The following is a 25835-nucleotide window of genomic DNA, read 5'->3' on the forward strand; positions in this document are numbered from 1 at the left end:
TGGCCAGGCACCCCAGTGGGGACTCCCACCCTGATCCAGGACACCCTTCAGGGCAAACCAGCCAGCACCCACCCGTGCACCAGGCCTCTACCCTATATAGTAAAAGGGTAATATGCCTCCCAGCACCGGGATCAGCATGACAGGGGGCGGGGCCACAACCTCCCTATCCACCCTGCTCTGTTTGTAACAGGGGAAGGCGCCCCAACCCCCTGATCAGCCCTGCTCTGTGCCTGATAGGGGGGAGCTCCCCAAACCCCTGATCGCCCTGCGGCTCTGTGTGTGACAGGGTACGGCGCCCCAATCCCTCCCCCCCCCCCCATGGGCCCTGCTCTGTGTGTGACGGGGTAGAGCCATAACCTCCCCATCGGCCCTGCCCTGAGTGTGAGAGTGGCGGCGCCCCAACCCTCTGATCGACCCTGCTCTGTGGGTGACAGGGGGCAGCGCCCCAACCTCCTGATTGGCCCTGCTCTGTGCGTGACAGGGTACAGAGCCCCAACCCCCCTGATTAGCCTTGCTCTGTGCATGACAGGGGGTGGCGCCGCAACCTCCCCATCGACCCTGCCTTGAGTGTGACAGGGGACAGTGCCCCAACCCCCCAATCGGCCCTACCCTAAGCTTGACTGAGGGTGGCATCGCAACCTCCCAATCTGCCCTGCTCTGTGCATGACAGGGGGCGGCGCCCCAACTCCCCAATTGGCCCTGCTCTGAGCCTGACCAGGGGCTGCACCTAGGGATTGGGCCTGCCCTCTGCCACCCGGGAGCAGGCCTAAGCCAGCAGGTCGTTATCTCCCGAGGGGTCCCAGACTGCGAGAGGGCACAGGCCGGGCTGAGGGACCCCCCCTTCCCCCCGAGTGCACAAATTTTTGTGTACCGGGCCTCTAGTATATCAATATTGCCTCATCCATTTTTTTTTAAATATATTTTATTGATTTTTTACAGAGAGGAAGGGAGAGAGACAGAGAGTTAGAAACATCGATGAGAGAGAAACATCGATCAGCTGCCTCCTGCACATCTCCCACTGGGGATGTGCCCGCAACCCAGGTACGTGCCCTTGACCGGAATCGAACCTGGGACCCTTCAGTCCGCAAGCCGACGCTCTATCCACTGAGCCAAACCGGTTTCGGCTGCCTCATCCATTTTAACAAATATACTACACAATGCAAGATATGTGTGTGAAACAGTGTATGTGTGGAAGGGGGGTGATGACAAGGCATATGAGAACTCTGTACTTTCCACTCAAATCCTCTGTAAATATAAAACTGAAACTTCTCTAAAAATAAAATCTATTAATATTTTTAAAGAACTTGGTAAAAACAAGCAAACTAAAGATGAAAACATTCTATGTAATAATCCAATGTGGAATATTAAGAAAACAATGTTATTACAGAATTCCACATTCATATTCAAATAATAATCACCCAAATCATCTACTTAATCTTTTGGGCTTCACAGGGGGAAGCAATAGTAAAAGGCAGAAAATCACTCTTCAATGGACTTGCAAACTGTATACAGCATAAACCAGAATGAAGCACCCAAGATAAAATATGCTCATTTTTAAAGTCAAATAAAAAAAATCATCATATTTCTTTGTTCTTGAATAGCAGAGGTAGCCTTCTGAACCTCTCCCAGCCAGCTGTGGATCCCCCAGAAAACAGTAACTGATGATAATGATTAATTTTAAAGATGAGTGTTTCATTGTTTGGTAATTTAAATACTATTGAAAAGCATCTTAATTTGGAAGAAACTTGGCAATATACCAATGTTTCCATTTAAGGCCTTCTGGGGGAAAATTAAACAAATATTACTTTAACATAGTTCCCTGGGTTTAATGTCATGATGTTTTATACTACAATTTAAAATAAAACGATTACACATAATCTTGAAACCTAGATAATGGCTTTTAAGTTTTAGTTCATACCCTGTAGAGGTTGTAATTCTAATTATTTGCTGTTCAAGTTAATATTTTTATCATATCAACACCAAAAAAAGCAGTCTTAGATTAACATATTAATATTAGTTCTATTATAAAAAAATCTACATCTCAAATGTAAAAAAAATCTTTCTTAATCATGAAAATAAAACTAAAGCAAGAATAAAAGAAGTTTAAGAAAAAAATTATGAAAAATGATTATTTAAATGACTTCTATCACCAATTTGAGTGAACTTGAATATTTATAATCGTTTATTATTATAGTGATAAAGACTTGTTTAATTGGTTGATATTTGATAAAGTGTGGAAATATACGCCACCCGATATAGTTTCACTACCAATTATGCAAGAATTCAGAGCATTGCCTGGTATATTTAGAATTAAAATTGAAGACTTCTCAAATAAAACTTCTAAACACCCAAATCCCAAACCTGCTTACAATTGTCCTTTTGCAGAAACTCGGAAAGAAACCTTATAAAATTACACTGTCCGGTATTTAGGTGAGTCAAAAATATGAACACGGAAGGCCTCCTACCTGATCATGGCATTCTTCCCATCGCTCCTTGTACACCACACCTGCCGGGTTTGGTGACCTATCTCTATGTCCCAGGGCTTGGCATGGTGATGTGGCTTGTCACTTGGGTATCTCAAGGTGACTTGCTCCTTTGAATCAGAGCTAAAATCCACAACAGTCCTTCCGGCGAGGTCCATGTCCTTCAGCTGAGGCAGTCTACATTTACTCCACGGGCCAACTTTAAGGCTAAACGTATATTCCTCTTCGCCGAGAGGACAGGAAATGGGGGCGTCACAGATTCTTGTCTCCGTCAGATTGGGACAGTGAGACCCTCCATAGAGAGGGGGAGCGATGGCCACGCGAGTCCGGTGCTGCAGTCGCTTCCCGCATCCCTTGCTACACTTGGACCATTGTGAGAACTCGGATACAACACAATCCCGCGGGCAAGGAATGAGGCAAGCTTGCTCTGTGGGGGGCTGAGGGGCAAAGTGCTCACATATTTCGCTGGCGACCATGGTCCTGTTCAACTTCTGAACACAGCGCACAGTCCGGTGCTGCAGCCCATGCTGGGCCGTCACGCACTCGGAGGTCCGAGGCTTGGCCTGGCCCAGGACGGGGGGAGCAAGCACACAGTGGTGCCAGTCAGAGACCTCCCACTGGAAGAGGTCGCTGTGCCAGTCGCAGACACGGAAGCAGCTTCTCTCCTTTGGAGGTCTGTGGTTCTCATCACAGCTGGACAGGTGGCTTGTCCAACCTTCAAAGTGGAAGCACCACAGTGCCCGAGTCTGGACTCCTCCAGGCCCACAGTCTCCTGTACACCGTCCCCAGGGGCCTACAGGCAGAAAAACAAGGTGTCAGTTACTCAGAGGCTCCATGCCACCATCCACACAAAAACAGGGCAATCTGCATACTTTTCCTACAGCTGATGTGAAATTACAAATTTTGGTGGACAATATAATTTAGTGGTTCAGAATGTGATTCTCCATAAGTTGGCCTTTATGTAGTCCCATTTCCTCTCTTACTAGCAATAGAAACTTGGACAAATTACTTCACATTTCTAATCCTTGTCTGGCTGGAGAGGCTCAGTTAGTCGAGTGTCGTCCTGTGCACTGAAAGATTGTGGGTTCAATTCCTAGTCAGGGCACATACCTGAGTTGCAGGTTCGATCACCAGTCCAGGAATGTATAGAAGGCAACTGAATGCTTCTCTCTCACATTGATGTTTCTCTCTCATAATCTCTCTCTCTCTCTCTCTCTCTCTCTCTCTCTCTCTCTCTTCCTCCCCCCTCCCTCCTTGCCTCCCTCCCTTGCTATCTCTAAGCATGTCCTTGATTGAGGATTAAAAAAAAAAATTCTTATGGAAAACAGTATGGAGTTTCCTCAAAAAATTAAATCTGGAACTGCCATTTGACCCAGTGATCCCATTTCTAGAAAAGTATCCTAAGAAAACAGAAACTACAATCAGAAAGAATATATGCACCCCTATGTTCATAGCAGCACAATTTACAATAGCTAAGATCTGGAGACATCCCAAGTGCCCATCAGTAGATGAGTGGATACAAAAGCTGTGGTACATTTTCACAATGGAATACTATGCAGCTGTAAAAAAAGAAGTAACTCTTACTATTTGCAACAGCGTGGAGGGACCTGGAGAATATTATGCTAAGCAAAATAAGCCAGTCAGAGAAAGACAAGTATCACATGATCTCATTCATATGTGGAATATAATGAACAAAATAAACTAATGAACAAAATAGATCCAGAGACAGAGAAGCATAGAACAGACTGTCAAATCTCAGAGGGGACATGGGGGAGGGTGGGTAGGTGGAAAGAGATCAACCAAAGAACTCATATGAATATATGCATAAGCCCTGGAACACAGACAAAAGGGTGATGAAAGTCCTAACCAGTTTGGCTCAGTGGATAGAGCATCAGCCTGCAGACTCAAGGGTCCCTGGTTCGATTCCGGTCAAGGGCATGTACCTTGGTTGCGGGCACATCCCCAGTGGGGGGTGTGCAGGAGGCAGCTGATCGATGTTTCTCTCTCATCAATGTTTCTAACTCTCTATCCCTCTCCCTTCCTCTCTGTAAAAAAATCAATAAAATATATTTTTTTTAAAAAAAGTGTGATGAAAGCCTGGGGCAGGCAGGTGGGGGCTGGGGGATGGGGGAGGGTAGAGAAACAGGATAGAAGAGGTCAATGAGGAAAAAGGGGGACATATGTAATACTTTCAACAACAACAACAACAAAACAATAAATGTCTAAGCCTTAGTTTCCTTAACTACATAGGAAGAAGATAAAAAAAGCACTGACTTATAGAGCTGTTCTGAGGATCAATGATATAATGTGGTGCCAAGTAGACAATAATTAAAAAAAAGATTGGAATCATTATAATTATTATGTTCCAAAGCCTATATATCTAATTCATTATTAATACTTTCCAGTTGGGCAGTGTTTCATCTAAAAGAAAAGCCCTAGATCCAAGTTTTAATAAAGTAGGATTTATCATGTTTTCAATCCTTTGGCTCATATCCTAAATAGCTCAAAAGAGAAATATGTTATTAAAAAATAACCTGCCAGATTATCCTAAATATATTTTCATTTTCTAAATAGTTGTCCTCAATTTTGGTTTTTGCTTGAAGAAAATTACATAAAAAAGAAAAAAATATGATATAGGGGATAAAAGTAAGGTCATAAAAGAATAATTAGTGCTGAATTGCCTTTGGAAACCCTGCTCCTACAGTCCTTGAAATATATCCCTTTTGATTTCTGATAGGTATTGACTCCAGGTAAAGTTTCCCACATTGCCTTGTCATATGCCAAATCTTTAAATTAATGAATTAGTTTTTGTGGGAAAGAGTCCAAGAAATGAGCAGATGAAAGACCTGCCAGTTGATGCTTCTCACATTTTTTTTTTTTTTTTTTTTTGGTGACATACCAGCTGGCTTGTCCAGAAGGCTAATTATATATCTTTTCACAAGGACTCCAAGTGACCCCATTTTGTGTCAATAGAAAAGCATAAAACATTTCTCCCTTTCACTTAAATGTGTAATATGAACCTGGAAAATGTTTATCAGCTGAACCATGTAATTTATACCCCCATGCTAGGGTTGTGATAATCCTAAAAGCAATTCACACCCTGAGAAATGTTTTAATTTATACAAGTGAGAGGAAGAAGGTATAGTCTTTCCCAAAATCGGATACCGCACCCAAAATGCCACTTAATTACTTCATGGAACATACTCCGTGCACATGTATTGCATGTCTAGGAATAGTACGTGTGTGCACAGTCAGATGCACTTAGCAGCCCCGGAGACGGGTCTTTGCTACTGGGGCCACATGCCACATGAGGGTCTCACTTGAGTGGACAATGGTTTGGGTTCTAATACACACAGTCATCCCAGTTCTTCCTCACAGCCCCGCTCTGGGTATGTAAGCCTAGGCAATCCCCTGTGAAGCTAGAGTTCCAGTGATTCCTTACTTTGTGAGAGGGATGAACATAGAAAATACACCCTCTTCTTTTAGTACCTCCACGCTAGTCTCTTACAGAAATGGACAGAGGAGTTTCACTAGAGTGAATCAGCTTCCACTCACCAAATGCCCTTGGTTTCCCACGGGCCTGTTGCCCCAGCCTTGCTCATGGCCCAGGACATGTGCATGGAAAGTGGTGCTCTCAGCACAAACTGATTTGCTCTCAAGTCTCCTGATTCTCTCCTAGATTGCTCACAGCTTTGCACTTTGTATATTGAGATGTCCATTGTTACATAAAAGGTATTTTCAGGCTTAATATGTCCAGCTGTTCTGCAGTAGTTTCATTTTAATATGCCATCCCCTGTCCATCATGTCAGACTAAACATGCAAATTGTTATTATTACCAAGAAAAAATTATTTCCGCAGTTATTCAGTAAAGGAACATTTCAAAAAGACATATGATTGCAGCCAACTTTGAAAATCCCAAATCAGCCTAGAATGATATAAAAGTTATTTGGACAAATTTAAAGGAAACTTTTTTTTTGTAAAGCACTGGGTTTTAAAATAATGGCTGCCAGTTTATCTCTATTTGATAGGTATCAAATACACACATTTTTCCAGTTAGGATTTGTGTGTGTGTGTGTGTGTGTGTGTGTGTGTAGATTAAATAATCTAAGACCAGAAAGTTAAGTCATTCCAAACTAATCTTGAAAAAGTTAATATTAAATTTAAGTCACCCAGAATATTTTACAAAGTCATCCCTATTTTAAAGCATTTAATTAACACATTTTTTAGTAGTAAATGTTGTTTTCTTACTAGTTTTCTGCCTACTTCTAAAATTCTGAAGGGAGCTTTTTGGTTTGTTATTTGAAATCATTAACATTTTAAACATTGCAAATTACTATTCTTTCCTTAGCTTTCACCTCCTCCGTCCATACAGAATTTTCCAAAAAGAAATATTTTTTCTAGCTCAATGGAGGACAAAAGATAATCATTAACAAATAATTACTGCCATTTATTGAGGGCTAGCAATGGTGGGCTGCACTTGGTTGGTGCCCGGGGACTGTTAAATATTTAGGAATTTTACCAGGTGGCTGTTAAATCATTCATAGTTGGAAATTGGTCATGGTGGGAGGATTTATATCACACTACAAATCAAGGCAAATCAAGGCCTTGTGGTTTTTTTTAAACAGCCGGTTTACATCAGGCCATAGTGATGTGCCAACTACCTTCCTTCCTGTTCCTTAAATGACCCTATGAGCTGGCGCACCTTTTATCCATTGATGAAAACGAACATCAGAGACCTTACAAAGCACGTCCACGGATACACAGCCAGTATGTGGTCACTACAGTGGGACTCCAGGCCTGTGGGACCCCTCGCTTGGGCTCTTGCCCTGCATTTGAAAGAAGCCCTTCCTAGGTGTGCGTTGGTACATGTGACCCTAAAATCACAAGGCGGATTTGTTTGTAGCTTAGTTATGATCTCTTCTTTGTGTGAGTTAATACTCTTTTGAGTATGAGTAGAACAAATAGTCAAGATGGTATGTGAGCAGGGCTTTCCACTCCTGGCCCTGGGAAGTTAGGAGCGCAGCTCCTGCACAGCTGAGAAAGAACAGTTTCTTCTCATGTGAAAACAACTAAAAACCAAGTAAATAACAAGCAAATGTAAAGTGAATTGTGTTTGCTTGGAATAAATGGAAAATAAGTTGCAAGCAAGACGTATGTGATGGAGGCAAGACCTCTCAGCAGCTGACCTATAACAACTTTCACTTTTCAGGCAAGGAGAGAAAATGTATTCTCTTATTTATTCAGTTATGGTTAACTATGAACATTAAGCACACACAATAGTGAAAACCACACAGCTCTGAGAAATTCTGCCATTTCAAAAAAACATGCATGTTAAAGTGAAACGTGGCCTGCAGTTTGAGAAATATTTTGTCCCTTGCCCACGTTCAGAAATGAAAGAACGTATTAAAATTTTGAGCAGTTGCATAAAGAAAAAAATACCACCTTTAAATTTGTCATACATATAAAATATGATTATATTCAGAATATATATCTAAAGATAATCTAAAGAAAAATACAAGAAATCCTTGTTTTTAGACATCAATCATTTTTTATTTCTTAACTGAGAACAGGTCTCAAGTAATACAAATAAAACAAAATTTAGAACAATTAAAGAATCAAAAGTTTAACTACAGACATAATATGGCTCTAAATTAAAATGCATACTGTGTTGTATTTGCAGCAAACATTTCAATGCTATGATGGGAATAGCAATTTTGTACTTTTTTACCTGGACCAACATTACATAAAAACATCATCCACCTTCATCTTACTATCCCCTTTCTGTGGAATAAACACAGTTACCCTGGAATAAAGTGCCACATATTTTAAGTCATGTGAGTTTCAATTAGCAGGTTAAAATTCTGGTGTAAAAAATAAATTGTTTGGACTGGAAAGGTAGCATTAATGAACTCTCAGGTCACATTCACAATTAATACTGTGATCTCTCTCTCTCTCTCTCTCTCTCTCTCTCTCTCTCTCTCTCTCTCTCTCCCTCTCTCTCTCTCTCTCTCTCTCTTTCCCCTGCCTGTGTTTTTGTAGAAAGTGCAAATATATGAATACTCTAATGTAATATTCCTCCAGAAGTAGAAAAGTTCTGGCAAATTGTTCTTTTGATCAAGTTATCCTTAACTGGCTTAGTTTCGATGCATGTATCACCCAATCTAAATCAGCACATTTAAGACCACCTGCTGGATGTCTGAACTTTAGGTGTGGTATTCACTATGATACCTGCAAAAAAAGAAGAATTCTAGAGGAAGAGAGAATAAGCACACTCCCCATAGTTTTTGCACAGTTTGTGCCCCTGTTTGAGGCAGCAACCCTGATTTAATACCATTCATGCAATAGGAAATGATTGTTTTATTATTCATTTTTTAAACCACAGCTTTTATTATTCTGACATGGCTTTATTATTCTGACATGCCTTTATTATTCTGACATTGCCTTATTTTTAACTGGAGCAAAAGGGGGTGAGGAATGACATAAATGCCAATGCAGAGCTTTAGTGTCTTAAACAAATTGTTTGCAGATCATCGCTACATCAAAGCTCTCATAAACCTCAGAATTACAAAAGGCAAGATCAAACAACACTGGCTTACCTGTAAGAGGCCTCACCTCCAAGGAAAAGCTTGAAATTTATGTAGTGACTTTTCAAAAAGCTTTCATATCAACCATGATATAATCAGTGTAATCTCTCCCTTTACATAGTGGACAATTATCTAAGAAATGGCATTATCTAAGAAATCATATTTCTAAAATAGATCAAAGAACTCAAGGAATAAAAAAAGTGTGATCTGAGTATTCATTTATTAAAATAACTACTATTAATTACCCACTACTTGAAAGGTAGTGTATTATACTCTGGGGGTATAAAAATGAATGAGGCATTAAATATCTCTCAAAACCTGTGCACTGCATGTCATGCCCATTTGCTCATGAAAAGAACATGGGGCCCCTCCTTCATCCTTATCTATACTTATTTTATACACAGGACTGACAGTCTTTTTTATTTTTTATTTTATTTCATTTTTTAATTGATTTTAGAGAGGGAGAGGGAGAGAGAAATAGAAACATTAATGATAAGAGAGTATCATTGATCTGGCCACCTCCTGCATGCCCTCCATTGGGGATCAAGCCAGCAACTGGGCATGTGTCCTGACAGGGAATTAAACCATGACCTCCTGGTTCATAGGTCGACACAACCACTGAGCCACACCAGCCGGGCAGGACTGACAGTCTTAATGCTTTGGCTTCCTAAAGCTCATTGGATCTAAAGCAGCAAACCGGAAGTTGGGAGAGAGACTGGAGGCAGATATGCTCACAGAAGCCCCGAAGAGAGGATAGTTTCCAAGACAATGTTTCTAAATCTATCATGGTAATTAATAACCTTTCCAATCCAAGCCACCCAATACGTTCTAAACTCGCAGAGGAAACCTGTTCATTAGTAACAGCCATTAGTGAGTCATGCATCAGATATCAATAGAAATACAATGGAGAAAAAGTTTTTAAATGAGAAGGCATTTCAACCCTAATGCATTTCATCTAAAAACTCCATTGCACTTTTTACAGAAACACAAAATTCCTATATTAATAGTAGAACAATTTCCAAATCAAGCATATCCTTTTATCTGAAGGATCTGCATGCTAAAACATTCCAATAAATCTCTTCAGAAAATTTTAACAGCAACAGTTAAAAGCTTCCAAAAAGAAGTTCTTTTTCATAGTTATAAAGATGTACTTTTGAAGACAGTTCATGATTCCATGCGAGAATACCACAGAGTGTTCGGACTGAATATTTACACTCCGAAGTAAGCACAGGCATGGTTACTGATGCCCAGGCTCTTTCTGTGTGCTTGTGTTTTTGTTTGACACCTAGCAGCACTTTCTGAGTCCATTTCATCTTGGTGGACAGATGTCTCTTAATGAAAAGCAAAGTGCCGCTGTTACTTATCACTTATGGCTACAAATTATTAGTTGCCAGTGGCAACTAATCCATTAAAAGTAGTTCAACAGCAAAGCAGATTGGAAATTTATCTGAACGACTCATCAGTTAATGCCAACACCATAGACAGAAAACTACCCTTTACAATTGTTTATCAATACTTTTGGTTTCCATTCCACTTTCTAAAAATTCTGAGGCCTAGAAGAGACTCTCAAACCTCATCAACTTCACTGCATTCTGACACAAAGTGGGTCTTTTCAGATCACTAAACCCCACAGCCTGCTTACCGCCTAGAATGTGGGAACGAAAAGGAAATCATTTAGCCCACAGTGTTTGGAGGAGGCAATAACGCCCAGGCAAATTCACTCACTTGCCCAAGGTCACACAGTCATTTTGAGCGAGAAATGGGACTGACGATTCCATCCCAGACACCCGATCCGGTGACACTACACTATAACACCTGGCTTCGTTATAAAGTTCTAAGACTACAAGGAAAGAATAGGAACCCCTATTTAGGAACCCCTATATGGTTGTAATCCAAGGTGGGGAAAGGAAGGGAGGAGAAACAACAAAAAGGTGGAAATTTCATGAAAACACAAAACACACAAGCAACAAACTGCCTGTTAATGCTGAGGTGTTTTGGTCCCTGGATGGGCACCGGAAGCAGCTCCTCTCAGGGTCCCTTCACTGTATTATGTGAACTGCGTCCCGCCTGGCTTTGCAAGCTTGAGAACAAGGCTGAGCTCCTGTTCGAGAACATCCAGCGACGTCCCAGGGGTTAGCACATAAAAGAAGCCTCAGGCACCAATTAGAAAGTGTATTCCTAGAATAACTACAGTAATGTTAGTAACAGCTGTCTTTTTTTTTTAAATACCTACAATCTCCCAAGCCCATACATACTTATTGATACTGGTCTGCTTTGCTAGATGAGACCATCAAAGCATGAAGTCCAAGAACCTGGTCAAGGTGCACAGCTCAGGGGCCAGGAAACTGGATTTGTCTCCACAATTTTATTGACTCCAAACCTTTTCCACGTCAACTGCAGTTTAAGTGCTTTTATATAAAAAATCCTGACCCGAGGATATGCTTACTGATTTGAAAGAGAAAGGAAGAGAGAAAGACGAGAGAGAGAGAGAGAGAGAGAGAGAGAGAGAGAGAGAGAGAGAGAGATGAGAGAGAAACATCAATTGGTTGCCTCCCATACATGCCCCAACTGGGGATCCAACCTGCAACATTTTGATGTATGGGAGGTGCTCCAACCCACCAAGCCACCTGGCCAGGGCATAACTATTTTTAACAGCAATATCTCATGAGCAGATGAAGCTTTGCAAAGCCTGCAGGTAAATATTTGGAAGGGGTTCCGCCCTGAGTACAGCTGGGGTGAGGACCCAGAGCTGGCCCTTCTCTCCTGCCTAAAGCTCCTGGTTCCGGCTCAATGGTGGGGCTCAGCGGTGGCCTGGAACTCCTGCGGCTCTAATGCCTGTCCAGGGATATTTATGGGGTGTTCTCATCCCCTAAGTGCATCTCCATTCAACTGGGACTTGACTTCAGTTAAGCCTTCTAGATCCCCTGAAGGAATCCTTTACGCAGCATTTTCTATCCGCTAAGTGGAAGGCAATGAAGAGTAAGTCAGACACAGAGGAAAGCCGAGTCTCTCAAGTCTGTTTCTTTTCCTACTCAGAAAGCAAACTGGAACAGGCGCTCAGGAGGCAGAATTTTCAAACTCTGTCCCTGCCCCCTAAAGAGAGTAAAGTGCTAATTCCACACTGAATAAGCAATACATGCTGGGCTTGGTAACGGAGGCCTGTGTACTGTCCGTGACAGGTTCACCGGAGAGGCGGCAATGCCGGGACTATGCACATAAGCTTTAAAATACACGGAGCAAAAGGGCCGGATGGCACCCAGGTTGTTCGCCGCTAATGCAACTCAAGAATTAATTGTTTTCTAGGATAAAAATTGCACTAGAACATACTTGAGATAATATTTTTTCTTAGCAACATCAATTTTCTACTGGTTACATGGAGTATATCTGCTTCTCAACAAATCTCTTTGTAGGAGCAGACATTCGTAATGGACAGTGAGGGAGAACAAAAATAAGCTGCATTTCGGTGGACAGAACTTTCAGTTAATCTAATTTCTTTTTCAAAGGAGTGATAATTCCTGTGTTGAAGCAGTAATGTTGTGACTATTTCAGACACTACTCTTATGTCCTGAAAAGTAATTTCCCAATTATTGCATTTGAAAAAAAATACATGAGAAACAGCAGTACCATGGCTGAATCACAATGTTTTTTTCTATGTAGAAAACAACTAGAAATGTTCATTTATCCAATACTAGAGGCCCGGTGCATGAAATTCATGCACAGGGTGGGGGGGCTCTCAGCCCGGCCTGCACCCTCTCGCAATATGGGACCGCTGCCTCCTAGCTGCTCGCCTGCCTGCCTGCCTGAACCCTAACCACTAGCCTACCTGCCTGATCTCCCCTAACCACTCTGCCTTCCTGATCGTCTCTAACCACTCACCTGCCTACCTGATCACCCCTAACCACCTCTGCCTGCCTCATTGCCCCTAACCATTCGCCTGCCTGCCTGATAGCCCCTAACCACCTCTCACCTCTGCCTCAGCCCCCTGTGGCTTCATCCAGAAGGACATTTGGAATCATGTCCGGAAGGTCAATCGGCTGTCCGGTCTAATTAGCATATTACACTTTTATTATTATAGTCTAAGAAGCATCCTGAAGATGCTATTTACAAACATAAAATCCAATTGCCCCCTGCCACCCAAGCTTTACCTCCCAAACACAATCCAATTTGTCCAGGCTATTCACCCTCCCACCACCACCCTTGTCCAAACTACCATCTTGTCTTGTAGGAATGCAAAGAGTAGCGTCTTGTCTGGCCTTCCAGCATCTACTGTCCCACGCCACTCCAGCCATGACATCAATTATTTCTCCATATTGCAGGTTAATTATAATATCCCCAACAGCAGTGGGATAGAAACTATGCTCAACATGGTAACAACTGTATCACACAGCCTTCAAAACAGCCTGGCAATTTTAAGAAGAACTACCAAACTCCTTAATTTTCTTAGATATTTTCAGGAAAATTGACAGAGGGTATAACAAAAGCGTTTGTTGACATAATTACAGTTTCAGACACCCAGAAAAACCCTAAGAAGGGAAGGGCCTGGACGGTATGCATGAAGGCTGCTAACCCAGACCACTCCTCTCCCCAAGAGGAAGCACCAGAAGCAGCAGGAGATGAGCAGCGGCGAGAACTGCCCAAAGGCAGGCTCCCAGCTAGAACCCTGAGGATCCTGCAGGAAATGGCTCCACACTCACAGCTAATAGGGCTTTGAGTGGCACCATTTTCCGAAGGGTGGCATGCGAATCAGAAACCCAGTACCTGCCTACATTCGGGGTTGAGGAAATGAGAGAAATGTGTTCAAGAAATATGTCTTGCTTACGGAAACACAGATTTATTCAGAGAGGGTGATGTGAGGACATTTTTTGAAAATGCACACAGCCCACCAAGCGTCTGGTTTCTGTATTACCAGAAGTCCAGTCTATTAACAAGGTTCTGCTGGATGTTTCTTAGGGAGGGACCCTCTCCCCCAGGCACAGACCTTCTAGCTCAAAATAAAGAGCTTCCTCTCTGGCACTTCTGTCTGAAGCAGAACAGATAAGGACATAACGGGGAGAGAGGACAGGGAGAGGAGAGAGACAATATGTCCTGCTTCCCCAGGAAGAAAGTGTCAGCCTGGGGTGCCCGAGCATGGGAGGCCAAGGCCACTGAGCCCCTCGGAGAGATCCAAGGGCTTGGCACAGTGGGAAAGCAGCACAAGGGACCAAGAATGGTACAGAGTTTCAGAGTCACCAGCCAGCCTGTCAGGAACATGGGTCCTCTAGTGGTGGCCAGTGTGGACTGATGGCTTAAGGAGGACATCCCAGAGAAAGAAATGAGGGACCCTGGTGGTAAAGGGCTCAAAATAAATAACCAAACTGAGTTAAAGATGAATCAAAAAATTGTATTTCTAATGCACTTAATTTTTTTTTAGCTGAGATGGGTACCCACAACAATAATTGTCACTACATATAATAATTAAAAGGAATCAGAGAAGTTAATAATAAATACATCCCTCATCGGCCCAAGGGCTGACAGCCCCACAGGACATTCAAGCTCTTTGTTCAATAGTGCGCTGAAAAAAATCCATCCTCATTACCCTTTTCCAGCTGGGTGAGCACGTGGCAGTGGCCTGCAGCCTGTGTCAACTCCTTTCAGCCTCCCCGAGTCCTCTCCACCCCCTCCCACTCCTCTGAACTATTGGAATTTCAGAAAGTGCTTTGTGGGAATTCCACTTACAATGAAATGGAATCGAAGAAATGTCATTTGAGCTATGAGGTTAGTTTACATTTGCATAATGAAAATAATAATTATTATGAGGTAGCATTAATCACTTTATAGACTTAATGCTAGTATACAAATGATTTAAAAAAATATACTAGGCTTTTACCAGCTTCTGGGGACAAGGAAGCACTGTGCTGTCCCCCTGCCTCTCCTGGTGTAATCACCATCCAACTGAGACTGAAGATACCATGGTAACCTGTGGGAACTGCCCAAATGTTTCCAGGGGAATGGCAGCATCCTCAGAGATCAGGAGGCAGGGAGGGACCCTGTTGTTGTGTAAATTTGGAAACTAAAAAGAGTTAACATTTGAAGTTCTCTTGTCTGTACGACTTCTCAAGGTTTTTAATATACATTGTGAATCCCTAAGAATTTGCCCCTCGTGTGCAAAAGTTCACAAACTTCTTCCCCCAAGTCACTCTTTTACTAGAGGAAAAACAAGAAGGAAAGATTTTGCATGTTCAATGCTATTCTCATTAGATGATGTAGTTGGCCATATGTTTAAATCTTCATTATTATCCTATCTAATAAAGAGGTAATATGCAAATTGGCCATCACTCCAACACACAAAATGCCCGCACCCATGTGGACACAAGATGGCCAGCAGGGGAGGGAAATTAGGGGCAACCAGGCTGGCAGGGGAGGGCAGTTAGGGGCAATTGGGCTGGCAGGGGAGCAGTTAGCGTTGATCAGGCTGGCAGTAGAGTGGTTAGGGGGTGATCAGGCCGGCAAGCAGAAGCGGTTAGGGGCAATCGGGCAATCAGGCAGGCAGGCGGGAGCCAGCAGTCCTGGATTGTGAGAGCGATGCCCGACTTCCCGAAGGGATCAGGCCTAAATGGGCAGTTGGACATCCCTTGAGGGGTCCCAGATTAAAGAGGGTGCAGGCTGGGCTGAGGGACACACACCCTCCGCATGAATTTCGTGCACTGGGGCTCTAGTAGATAACATAAAATGAAACCATTTTCTAATTTTAATTTTAGGATCTACATCATAAATTGAGGTTAAAATGTAACTTCCGATCCAAAGCCTGTATATCCCTTCCTGGCCACACAAGCACACAGAGCAATGAACACATCACAAAACATCTCAGATCTACCACCAGTTCACGAAGAACAAGATGATACAAAATGCCACAGAGACCCACATGTATGTTAGGTATTAGCCCACCATTTCAAAGACAGGAGACAGGAGATCAAAGTGCACAGTGACAAGGCTGAATGCTGGAAACGCATGACCCAATTCAGAGTAACCATTACACACATCACTAATTTACAGCCCAATTAAAATGGTCCATATCCTTTAATCTTAGAATTTCTATATCTTTTCAAACATAGCTTGTGCTGTTCTGGGTTTTACTTCAGGATATGACAAGATATACTTTACCGTCCACACATTAGTGAATTATTGTTTTGTAATCATCAGTTCAGGTTTAAAACACTGCTTTATCCACCCTGTATGTCATATCAGAACAGTACAATATTCTGCAATAACCCTATATAATAAAAGGCCAGAGGGCATACGTGTCATGACCAGAACGACCACTCAACCAGTCGCCATGAGGTGGCATTGACCACCTCTCATTCCCGGCCCTCAAGCAGTGCAGGGCAGGACTGGGGACTGGCGAGTGGGCTGAACGGCTGACCTCTTGGTCTCTTCCCTGGCCCACAGGCTCCAATGGATCAGCGACGGTGAACAGGGGAATTGGGGTGGGTGGGGGAGAACCAGGCTGGCTGTCAGGCCATTGGGATCACCAGCTCATCCCCGGCTGCTCAGGGGCTCAGGCCTGCGGGAAAGTGGGCGCCAGCGACTACACCTCCATGCACGTGCACCGGGCTGGCTGCTGATGGAATGTGCTGCCTGCTCAGGGCCACTCACACTGGGGTGGGTAGGTCGCAGGCGTGCCCTGCAGCTTCCATCAGCAGTTCAAGCCCCAGCAGCAGCGGCGGCAGCGGTGCCCACATGAGCAGCCCTGAGCGGGTAACGCATTCCATCAGCGGCTGGCCCAGTGCACGCACATGGAGGTGAAGTAGCCAGTGCTGGCCTGAGCCCCCAAGCAGCCAAGGATGAGCTGGTGGTCCCAACGGTGTGATAGCCCGGCAGCAGAGGCGACGTTTGGCCTGGGGACTGGCGAACAGGCAGAAGATGGCCCTGATCACAGAAGGCTAGGCCTAGGGACCCTACCTACATGATTCCGTGCACTGGGTTTCTAAAAGCTTAAGCGACCATTATGATGGAACGACCAGAATGACCGAAATGACCGATCACTATGACATGTACTAACCACCAGGGGGCAGACGCTCAACGCAGGAGCTGCCCCAAGCCCGCAGGCCCCAATCGCTGATGGGGCCCACCAGCCAACCTCCCGGTCCCTCCCCCCGGCTGGCAGGTCCTGATTGCCCGATCCAGGCCGGCCCCCCGGGCTGGGACAGGGAACCAGGGGTGGGTGGCAGCAGACATGGCAATGAGGGAAGGAGGAGGGAAGGAGGAGGGGAGGAGGCAGGATGGTAGGGAACCAAGCAGTGGGTGGAACGCAGCCAGCTAGGAAAGGAGGAGGGGGGAGGCAGGGAGACGGGGAACCTGATGGGCCCTGATTGTCGGCCAGGCCTTGGGACCCCACCCATGCACGATTTTGTATACAGGGCCTCTAGTACACAATAAACAGTATATATATAATTATGTATATACACAGAAAGAATTATATTAACTATATATTATGTGTTATAGGAAATAAATAATATATATAATATTAATATTACATTAATATATTTAAGCCAATCTTATTTCTTATACATTATATACTTTATATAATTTATTATATATTTAGTATTTCATATACATAAGTGTACTTAATGTGATAACAATATATTACATTATACTCTCATTTATAAGTGAGTATAAGTGTGTGTGTATACCAGTTGATTCTATTACCATGTTAATATATTTTGTTAGTGCAGCTCAATACCCAAATCTAATATACTTTGCCTCTATGACAGAAAGTACTGCTTATCTGAATCCCCCATCCTATTCCATCCTCAGTTCCCTCAGGGAGACTCCCTTCTACACTGTCCCCCTTAGTTAAAATACTGTGCTTCTGAATACAAAAGTCAGTATGATGATATCCAACAGGTAAGGAAGTTCAGTCCTTTACTTCTTTCTCCACACAGAGACCACAGAAATAAAACAAAGAAAGGTATTTCTGAATCACCCACAAAATGATTAATTTATATGCATTGTCAGTTTAGAGTGAACTATCCTGTTATATTCCTGTCTTATAAAAATCAATATTTAATTCATCGTCTGGATATGGAAATTTAATGTGGACCATAACACTCCACTCCCTGGGCACTAACTGACTGTAACACACTATTACAACTCTTTATCCCCCTTATGATTTCAGAGAATTAGTCTGGGCACATCCTAATTCCTACCTTGATGAAACACATTATCCAAAGCCTATACCACTTTGAAATACAATAGTCCCCTATTATCAGCAGGGAATATGTTCCAAAACCCCTGTGGATGCCTGAAATTGCAGATCGCAGCAAACCCTGTATATATTCCATTTTTTCCTACACATAAACACCTATAATAAAGTTTAATTTACAAATTAGGCACAGTAATACATTAACAACAATAACTAATTATAAAATAGAACAATTACAACAATATATTGTAATAAAAGTTATGTGAATGTGGTCCACCCTCTTTCTCTCCCCATCTGTGTGTGTGTGTGTGTGTGTGTGTGTGTGTGTGTGTGTGTGTGTGTCTGAGATGTTATACTGTACTCACCTTTTCACTCAAAGAAATCACCTTACAGCTACCCTTTGGCCTATCTGAATTGCCAGCATCACTACTCTTGCACTTTGGGGCCATTATTAAGTAAAATGAGGGTTACTTGAATACTAGCTCTGTGATACCACAACAGTCTAAGCACAGGGCTACTAAGTGATTAACAGACTGGGAGCATATCCAGCGTGGAGATGCTGGACAAAGGGATGAGTCATGGTGCCAGGCAGGAAGGACTGAGCCAGATTTGTGAGATGTCATCATACGACTCAGAATGGTGTGTAATTTAAAACTTATGAATTGTTGCTTTCTGGAATTTTCCACCTCATCATTTCAGGCCATGGTTGACTGTGGGTAAGTGCAACCATGAAACACAAACCATGAGTAAGCGGGGACTACTATACCTGAAGCCCACATTTTCTAATCTACATTAAGATTCAGTTAAGGTTTTCTTTTACTTTGTTCATGATACAGCCTCACCATGAATCCCTATCCTTTACTTATTTTCCAGTTGATCATATAAACCATGGGATATGCTGGGCAACTCATCTACCGGGTCCCAGAAATAGATACTGTTACCTCTTTGACTACTCACTTACAGGAAGAGATGAATCTAGACTAGCTTTCATACTCATTCTTGGGAGGGGGGAGGGGGGGGCGGGTGACCCCACAGCTCCTGTTTGTCTTTCTATTAGAACACATTTGAAAGCAAGGTCCAGTCTTTGGTATTCTCACTGAAGAGTTCCCTTTAGGGGCTACCACCACTATTCCTCTTTGACCTGCTTCTTCTCATGATAATTCCCATAAGTAATGGAGGCAGAGCATCGCTTACAGTGCTGCCAAACCTTTTGCTCTACTATAGGAGTGATTACAGATATGAACGTTTTTTCAGCCTGGGTCTAGAAGCCTGGCCTGAATTGAGAGTAAGAAGGAACAGTGGGACAACGGCAGCAAGCCACAACTCCTCTGAGCACCTGGGCATGTAAATTCACAGATACACACTACCGTGGTCAGGGCTCTGCTCACGTGTCTGACAAAATGGCCTTAGGTGCTTCTGTTCATTTATTCTTCCAAATAGCGAAAGCAATGAGTCAATGCCAGTAGATACTTTAAACTAGAAAAAAGTGGGTTTGTAGGAAGCGCTGTGAAGCTACATGAGCTTTAGTCCAAATCTTGATTTTGCTCTTTAGCCCCATGGGCAGCGCTTTTCCACTTGATCTTGAGTAATTTCAAACAATAGGCTTGTGAAAACAGATGGTTTGTGTAAAGCTCTTGAACCGTGCTTGGCACACAGTGAACAGCAGGTCCATGTGGGAGGTGTTGTGAGTTACCAGGCTCTTGATCTACACAGTGTTGATCCAAGATCAGCATTTGACATTTGGGGCAGGGCTGTGCTGTGCACTGTAGTATGTTTAAAAACATCTTTGACCTACACCCATTAAATGGCAGCAGCACCCCTCCACCCACAGTGTGGCAATTAAAAATGTCTCCAGACATTGTCAAATGTCCCTTGGGAAAATTGTTACAATTGAGAAACTGATCTACACTATATCATTGAATCCTAACAAAAATCCTGAGACTTGTCCACTCTACAAAGAAACCACATTACCTGTCCAAAACCCTAGAAGTGATGAAAGGAGACCAGGACAGTGAGCCAAGAGCTGGAACTCTGTCCCTGTGTTCCATATTTTTAAAATGTGTATTTTAAAGATTAATAATAGAAGGGCCATGATGTCTAGAAGGGCCATGAAGGGCATTCTAAGTTTAGCTTTGGGCTGCCCAAAATAATATTTGTATGATTGTGCTTTACCTCTTATCCATCTTTTTGTTTGTTGATTTTATAGAGATAGAAAGGGACAGGGAGAGTAAGAGAAACTTTGATGCAAGAGAGAAGCATAAATTGGCTGCCTCCCACATGCACCCCTACCAGGGATCAAGCTCGAAATCAGGGCAGTTGCCCTGACCAGAAATCAAACTGGCAACCTTTCAGTGCACAGGACGATGCTCAACCAACTGAATCACACTGACCAGCGCTATCCTATTTTTTAACTTCAAAAAAACAAAATTTTTAGGTCTAACCTTTCACATATATTTTAGTTAGACTTTATTAATATTGGCTTTCCATTTCTCATCCTCTGCTTTAGAAATAACCTGGACTTTGCCATCAGACAGCCTGGATTTGAACTGTGGCTCCTCCACTCTCTAGCTATATGACTCTGGGCACTTACTTAATCACGTAATCTCACCTTTGCATCTTACAGAAAAGCAAACCAAATTTTGTTGACCTCACAGTTGTGTAGACAGCCAACTCTCCAGTGCAGCCGGCTATGCAGAGCAGAGTACAAGGTATAAAATTGCAGTTGTGGAGTGAAAGCCTGCCCTCAACTCTTTTTTACAGAGCAGAGGTGATATGATTATTTCCCCTCCCTTAAATGCATTCTGTCTATTCACATGCTCCCCATAGAAACACAAAATAATTCAACCTCCCCGAAATACTGGCTGTAAGTAAGTCCAACATAACCCAACTTCCCCATCTAGTCTAAACTAAGAGGCTGTGGAACTGGGCCCAGCAATGGTATTTGCTAGCTGACAAGGACAGTGGTGGCTCTTTTCCAAGGAAAGGAGTACATGAGGGGGCAGCAAAACCTGCCGTCCAGCACAGACAAGTGATTCCTTTCACCAGGTGAGTTTGAACATGTCCATTAAGCTTTCCACCCTTCTCTATAGTGATTTTGAATGAGAAGGCTTTAAGAAGATGCATTAAAATCTCATAGAAAAAAATGTCAGATATTTCTATCACTTTTCACTCCCGGAACTTTAAAAATCATGAAAAATCTTGAGAAAAAAACATTTTTAAGAACACAAGCCCCTCAATTCCAAACTGAGCGATAATCATTGTGAGCCCAAATGCAGAAAAACTATGGATCGGAGTTCTATGTTGTGTTAAAAATTTTACAAAGTTAAAAAAATAATGCTGAATTCATTGGTTCTCCAAATATAGAGACCAACAACATATTTTTGTGTTTTTAGCATTAAATAGGATGAATATCTTGACACATACATAAGAACAGTTTGTATCCTCCTCATGGGTAACATGACCAGCACTGATGTCACTTTATCCATCATCCCTGGTTTCAAATATCCTCCCTAGCATCCCTAAAGTTATGTCTAATGTATCTGAATGTTCTTCTCCATATACCCTTTCAGACATGCAGCTAATACAAACTACCTTATTTATACCACCTTGTCACACCATTGGGAACATGTGAGAAAAAGCAATCTTAAGATGCAACTTGTTAGTGCAAAAAGAACTTTAGTCAGATAAATCTATATTCATCTTATTAAGAAGTGAAGAGAGGAGGGGGTAAAAAAGCAAAACTGTGATTACCCCCAGACCAGGTCAAGACCCTGACCCTGTTGGGAAATAAAAATAAGACCTTCTCTCAGATACAGAAGTGTGAAAAATAAAAACAGAAGATTGTATATACATGAAAAAATAAACTGGATTCATAAAGGCCTTCCTTTTTTTAACAAAAACACAGTATTCATATTACACAAACACACAGTTCAAAAAACACGAGCTCCATTTTTATGTGGTTCTTCATTAGCCTAAGTAAAAGAATATAGTGCCCATATATATTTAGATAATTTTGATTTATAAGCATAAACTATTCAGAGATAAAATATTCACATAAATAAAATATTCATTTCAGTATTAAATACTATAAATAGTATTATAGTACTATTTAAAATACATATATAAATTTAAGTTATTTCAGTATTAAGTAACTTTTTTCAAAAAACAACATCAGAATTATATCAGAGCTATTAAAACATATATTTAATATGCCATTTCTGCCTTCAGATTGTTTAGAATCCCTTAGGAAATGAATACATACCTTAAATAATGTTAATATGAACAATTAGAAGTTATTCCAAACAATGTAGACAAGGTTTGAAACACTGAGACAGAAATATTATTCATTCACAGAACTAGATGTTTCCTGGAAAGCAGAGTATTATTATAACTACACTTTCTTCTCAGAGAAATAGGAGAAAATAGGAGAGATGTGAGCCATTTTTTACGAATTCATAACAAATGATCTTCTGAATCAAATAGGAGAGAAGCAGAGAAAAGTTCTGCCCAGCCGCTGTGGAATCCAGGAGGGATGAGTAATTGCCCTTCTACACCTGCTGGCTGCTATTACACTATGCAAATATTTAAAGGTTACCTTGCAGCTGTGATAGGGAACCCCTTTCAATGGTATTCTCCTGTTCTGCTAAGTCCCCCTGGGAGAGGAATGCACTCCCCATTCTGATTTAATACCTGTAGAATAATGTTCTTCTACAGGCACTCTACGGCACTCGGAGTCTTTGAGAGTAACCCCATTTAAGCAAAACTCTACTTGTGACAGATATGCCTTTCTATGCTTTTAGAAATCATATTTAGAAAGTTCTTCCTTCAAAGATATTGATGTGAATAATCACTCTTTGGTCACACTCGCAGTGATAACCTATTTCCATCATTTACAGTTAGTTACTCATAAGTTCGATAGTGTAAGTGGGGAGGAGAAAATACGATTTCTTTGAAAAAATGTGAATATTGTATTTTCCATGTTGGCAACATAAAACCAAGATGTAATAACATGATTAAACGTGCTGACATTTCATTAAAAGCTCTGTGGACATTTGTATATGGCTATTAAGCAGGAACATCAGGAAATGATTAGTTTTCCCCAAAAAAGCAGAAGGTAATTCTATCAAACATGTTGAAGTGAGTAGTATGTCATGTGAATTAGTAAAAATGACTAAAAATTTCAGGATTTCTAATAATGTCTAAAAATACTTATAATTCCACATGAAAAACTCTGAATCATTTAATCATTTTTTGAAAGCACATAGTAATTTGTGTTAAGTGTTTGCACATTTTGGACATATGAAAGCACATTTAATGCACTTTAGAGTACTGCTGATGCAGGAGGCAGTATATCATCCAACGACAGCTGCAGCAATTCTAAGGTCAAAGCCATTGCTTTTGGATTTGATACATTTTGTGCATGATTTATGGATTAATTTTATGGTAAATATGTAAGCTATATGTCCCAAAAAGCATTTTATGGTATTATAACAATAAAACATTACAGTTATGGGCCGCCCTTCATCTAGGCTTATCAAAGCCCTTTCCTGACATCAGTTCATCTTTGTAATACCCCTCCGAGGCAAGAACCCTTGCCTGCACTACCTTTTTTTTAAATTTTTTGAACACTGAAAGCACTGGGGATTTTCACACGTCTCCTTAGTCTTAAAATACTACAAACCATCCACACATTTATTTCTTTGTTCTACCTGGCTTGAGCCCTACACCTTGTGCGAGCACCTGCGGACAAACTGGTGTGAAGAAACAGGAGCATCAGCCCTGTCCTCCCTGTCGGAATGTAATGTGAAATACATGAACTGCTTCCATTTATGGGGAATAAAACAATGCATGACATTTATCTGTAACCTCCCCCTAGCAATCTGGAAACATGCCGCTCTATAATATTTCCTAGCAGCCAAAAGCTATGCTTCCAAGTTGTGAAAACACATCAGTCACAGGAGTGCTCCTCTTGCCATAAAATTTACTGAGAATGACTTTGACATATTTCTAATAGACATTGGCCAGCTGGTTTCCAATCAAGTGAGTCAAAGGAAAATTTCAAAAGAGAAGGGCATTGTTAAATGGCTGTGAGAAGTGGGCCTCAACAGCAAAGATAACATAGGAAGCCTAATGACAAGAAAAGGGGTGCGTAGACCCTAAAAGGCAATCAGTAGAGCTCCAAGTTCATACCAGTGAGGCCGATTACCATCAGGAGCTGAGAGGCCTGAAGCTCATGCTTTCTTGATGATGTTGTAGTAGGTTCTTTGCAAAAAATAGCCCCATGTTTTCAACTCTCCCTGTGTCTATACCCTTTGCAATAGGACTTTGCAGCAATGCCATCAACGTGCGGCGTTTACTTTTCCAGCCCCTAGAAACTGGGCTAACATCGTGAGTTAGTCTCCCAAAGGAGTGCTGTGGAAGTGACTGTGCCAGTCTCAAGAGGCCCTGTGTACTCCTGCCGCCTGCACACTACAGCTAGGCCATGTGAAAAGCGTGGGCTAGCCTGCTGAAGGCTGACACCAACCGGAGCAGAAGGAACCACAGCAGTTTTGACCATCTTCCATCACCCAACTTGTAGCTGGCCCTCTAACTGCCTAGAAATGCAAGAGCCATTCCAGGTCAGAACAGCTAGGTCCAGCCCAGGTCAGCAAAAGCCCACAGATGACCTGTCATGTAGATGTGGATACATATACAATAATAAAATTATTTTGGCTTAGGCCACTGAATTTTAAAGTGTTTCTTACCAAGGAGTAAGCATCTGATATAAATACATTTTAGTAAATATTAGCTATTCAATAAGATAAACTTGAATCATTAGAAAAAGTTAAAATTCTGCCCTGCAGCCTAAATTACATAAAGCATAGACACATAAACATATTTTAGAGGTATTCCTATCTAAAGTGGCCATTAAGGAGTACACAGAGGAGATATTCCAAACACAGGGCATCCCGGGAAAAGTAGGGGTAGCCATACGTATATCATACAAAATAGATTTCAAGACAAAAGGTAACAAGATACAAAGATGGACATTTGATAATGATAAAGGGATAAATTCACCAAGAAGACATTAACATTTATTAATATATATGCTTCCAACCTGAGAGCAACAAAATATATAAAGCAATTACTCATAGGCCTAAAGGGAGAAACTGGCAAAAATACAATTATAATAGGGAACTCAAATAACCCACTTACAGCAATGGATAAATCATGCTGATAGGAAGTCAATAAGGAAATATCAGCCTTAAGTGACACATTAGACAAAATGGACTTAACTGACATTGATACAAGTTTCTATCCCAAAACAACAGAATACATGTTCTTCACGAGTGCACATGGAACTTTATGCCAAGGATAGACCATATGTTGGGACACAAAAGTAGTCCCAAAATACAAAAAGATTGAAATCATACCAAGCATTTATTTCTGACCACAATGCTGTGAAACTGGAAACCAACTAGAAGAAGGCTGGATAAAAGACAAATATATGGAGATCAAACAACATGCCAATAAACAACTATTGGGTCAAAGAATAAATAAAATAAAAGATAAAAAAATACAAACAAAAATGAAAATATGGCATACCAA

At 41.8% G+C, this 25835-nt stretch overlaps 1 protein-coding gene across 1 annotated transcript in view; it reads right to left on the reverse strand.

The window, feature by feature from the left end:
- Positions 1 to 25835, reverse strand: part of THSD7B (thrombospondin type 1 domain containing 7B) — a 755959-nt gene that overhangs the window by 578876 nt on the left and 151248 nt on the right. The window contains exon 2 of the mRNA XM_036320836.1: positions 2466 to 3276. Coding sequence (XP_036176729.1) covers positions 2466 to 3276 — 811 coding nt within the window. The remainder of the gene's footprint in view (positions 1 to 2465; positions 3277 to 25835) is intronic.

Source organism: Myotis myotis, unplaced genomic scaffold (genome assembly GCF_014108235.1).
Source record: "Myotis myotis isolate mMyoMyo1 unplaced genomic scaffold, mMyoMyo1.p scaffold_m19_p_8, whole genome shotgun sequence".
In the NCBI taxonomy this organism is placed as follows: Eukaryota; Metazoa; Chordata; class Mammalia; order Chiroptera; family Vespertilionidae; genus Myotis; species Myotis myotis.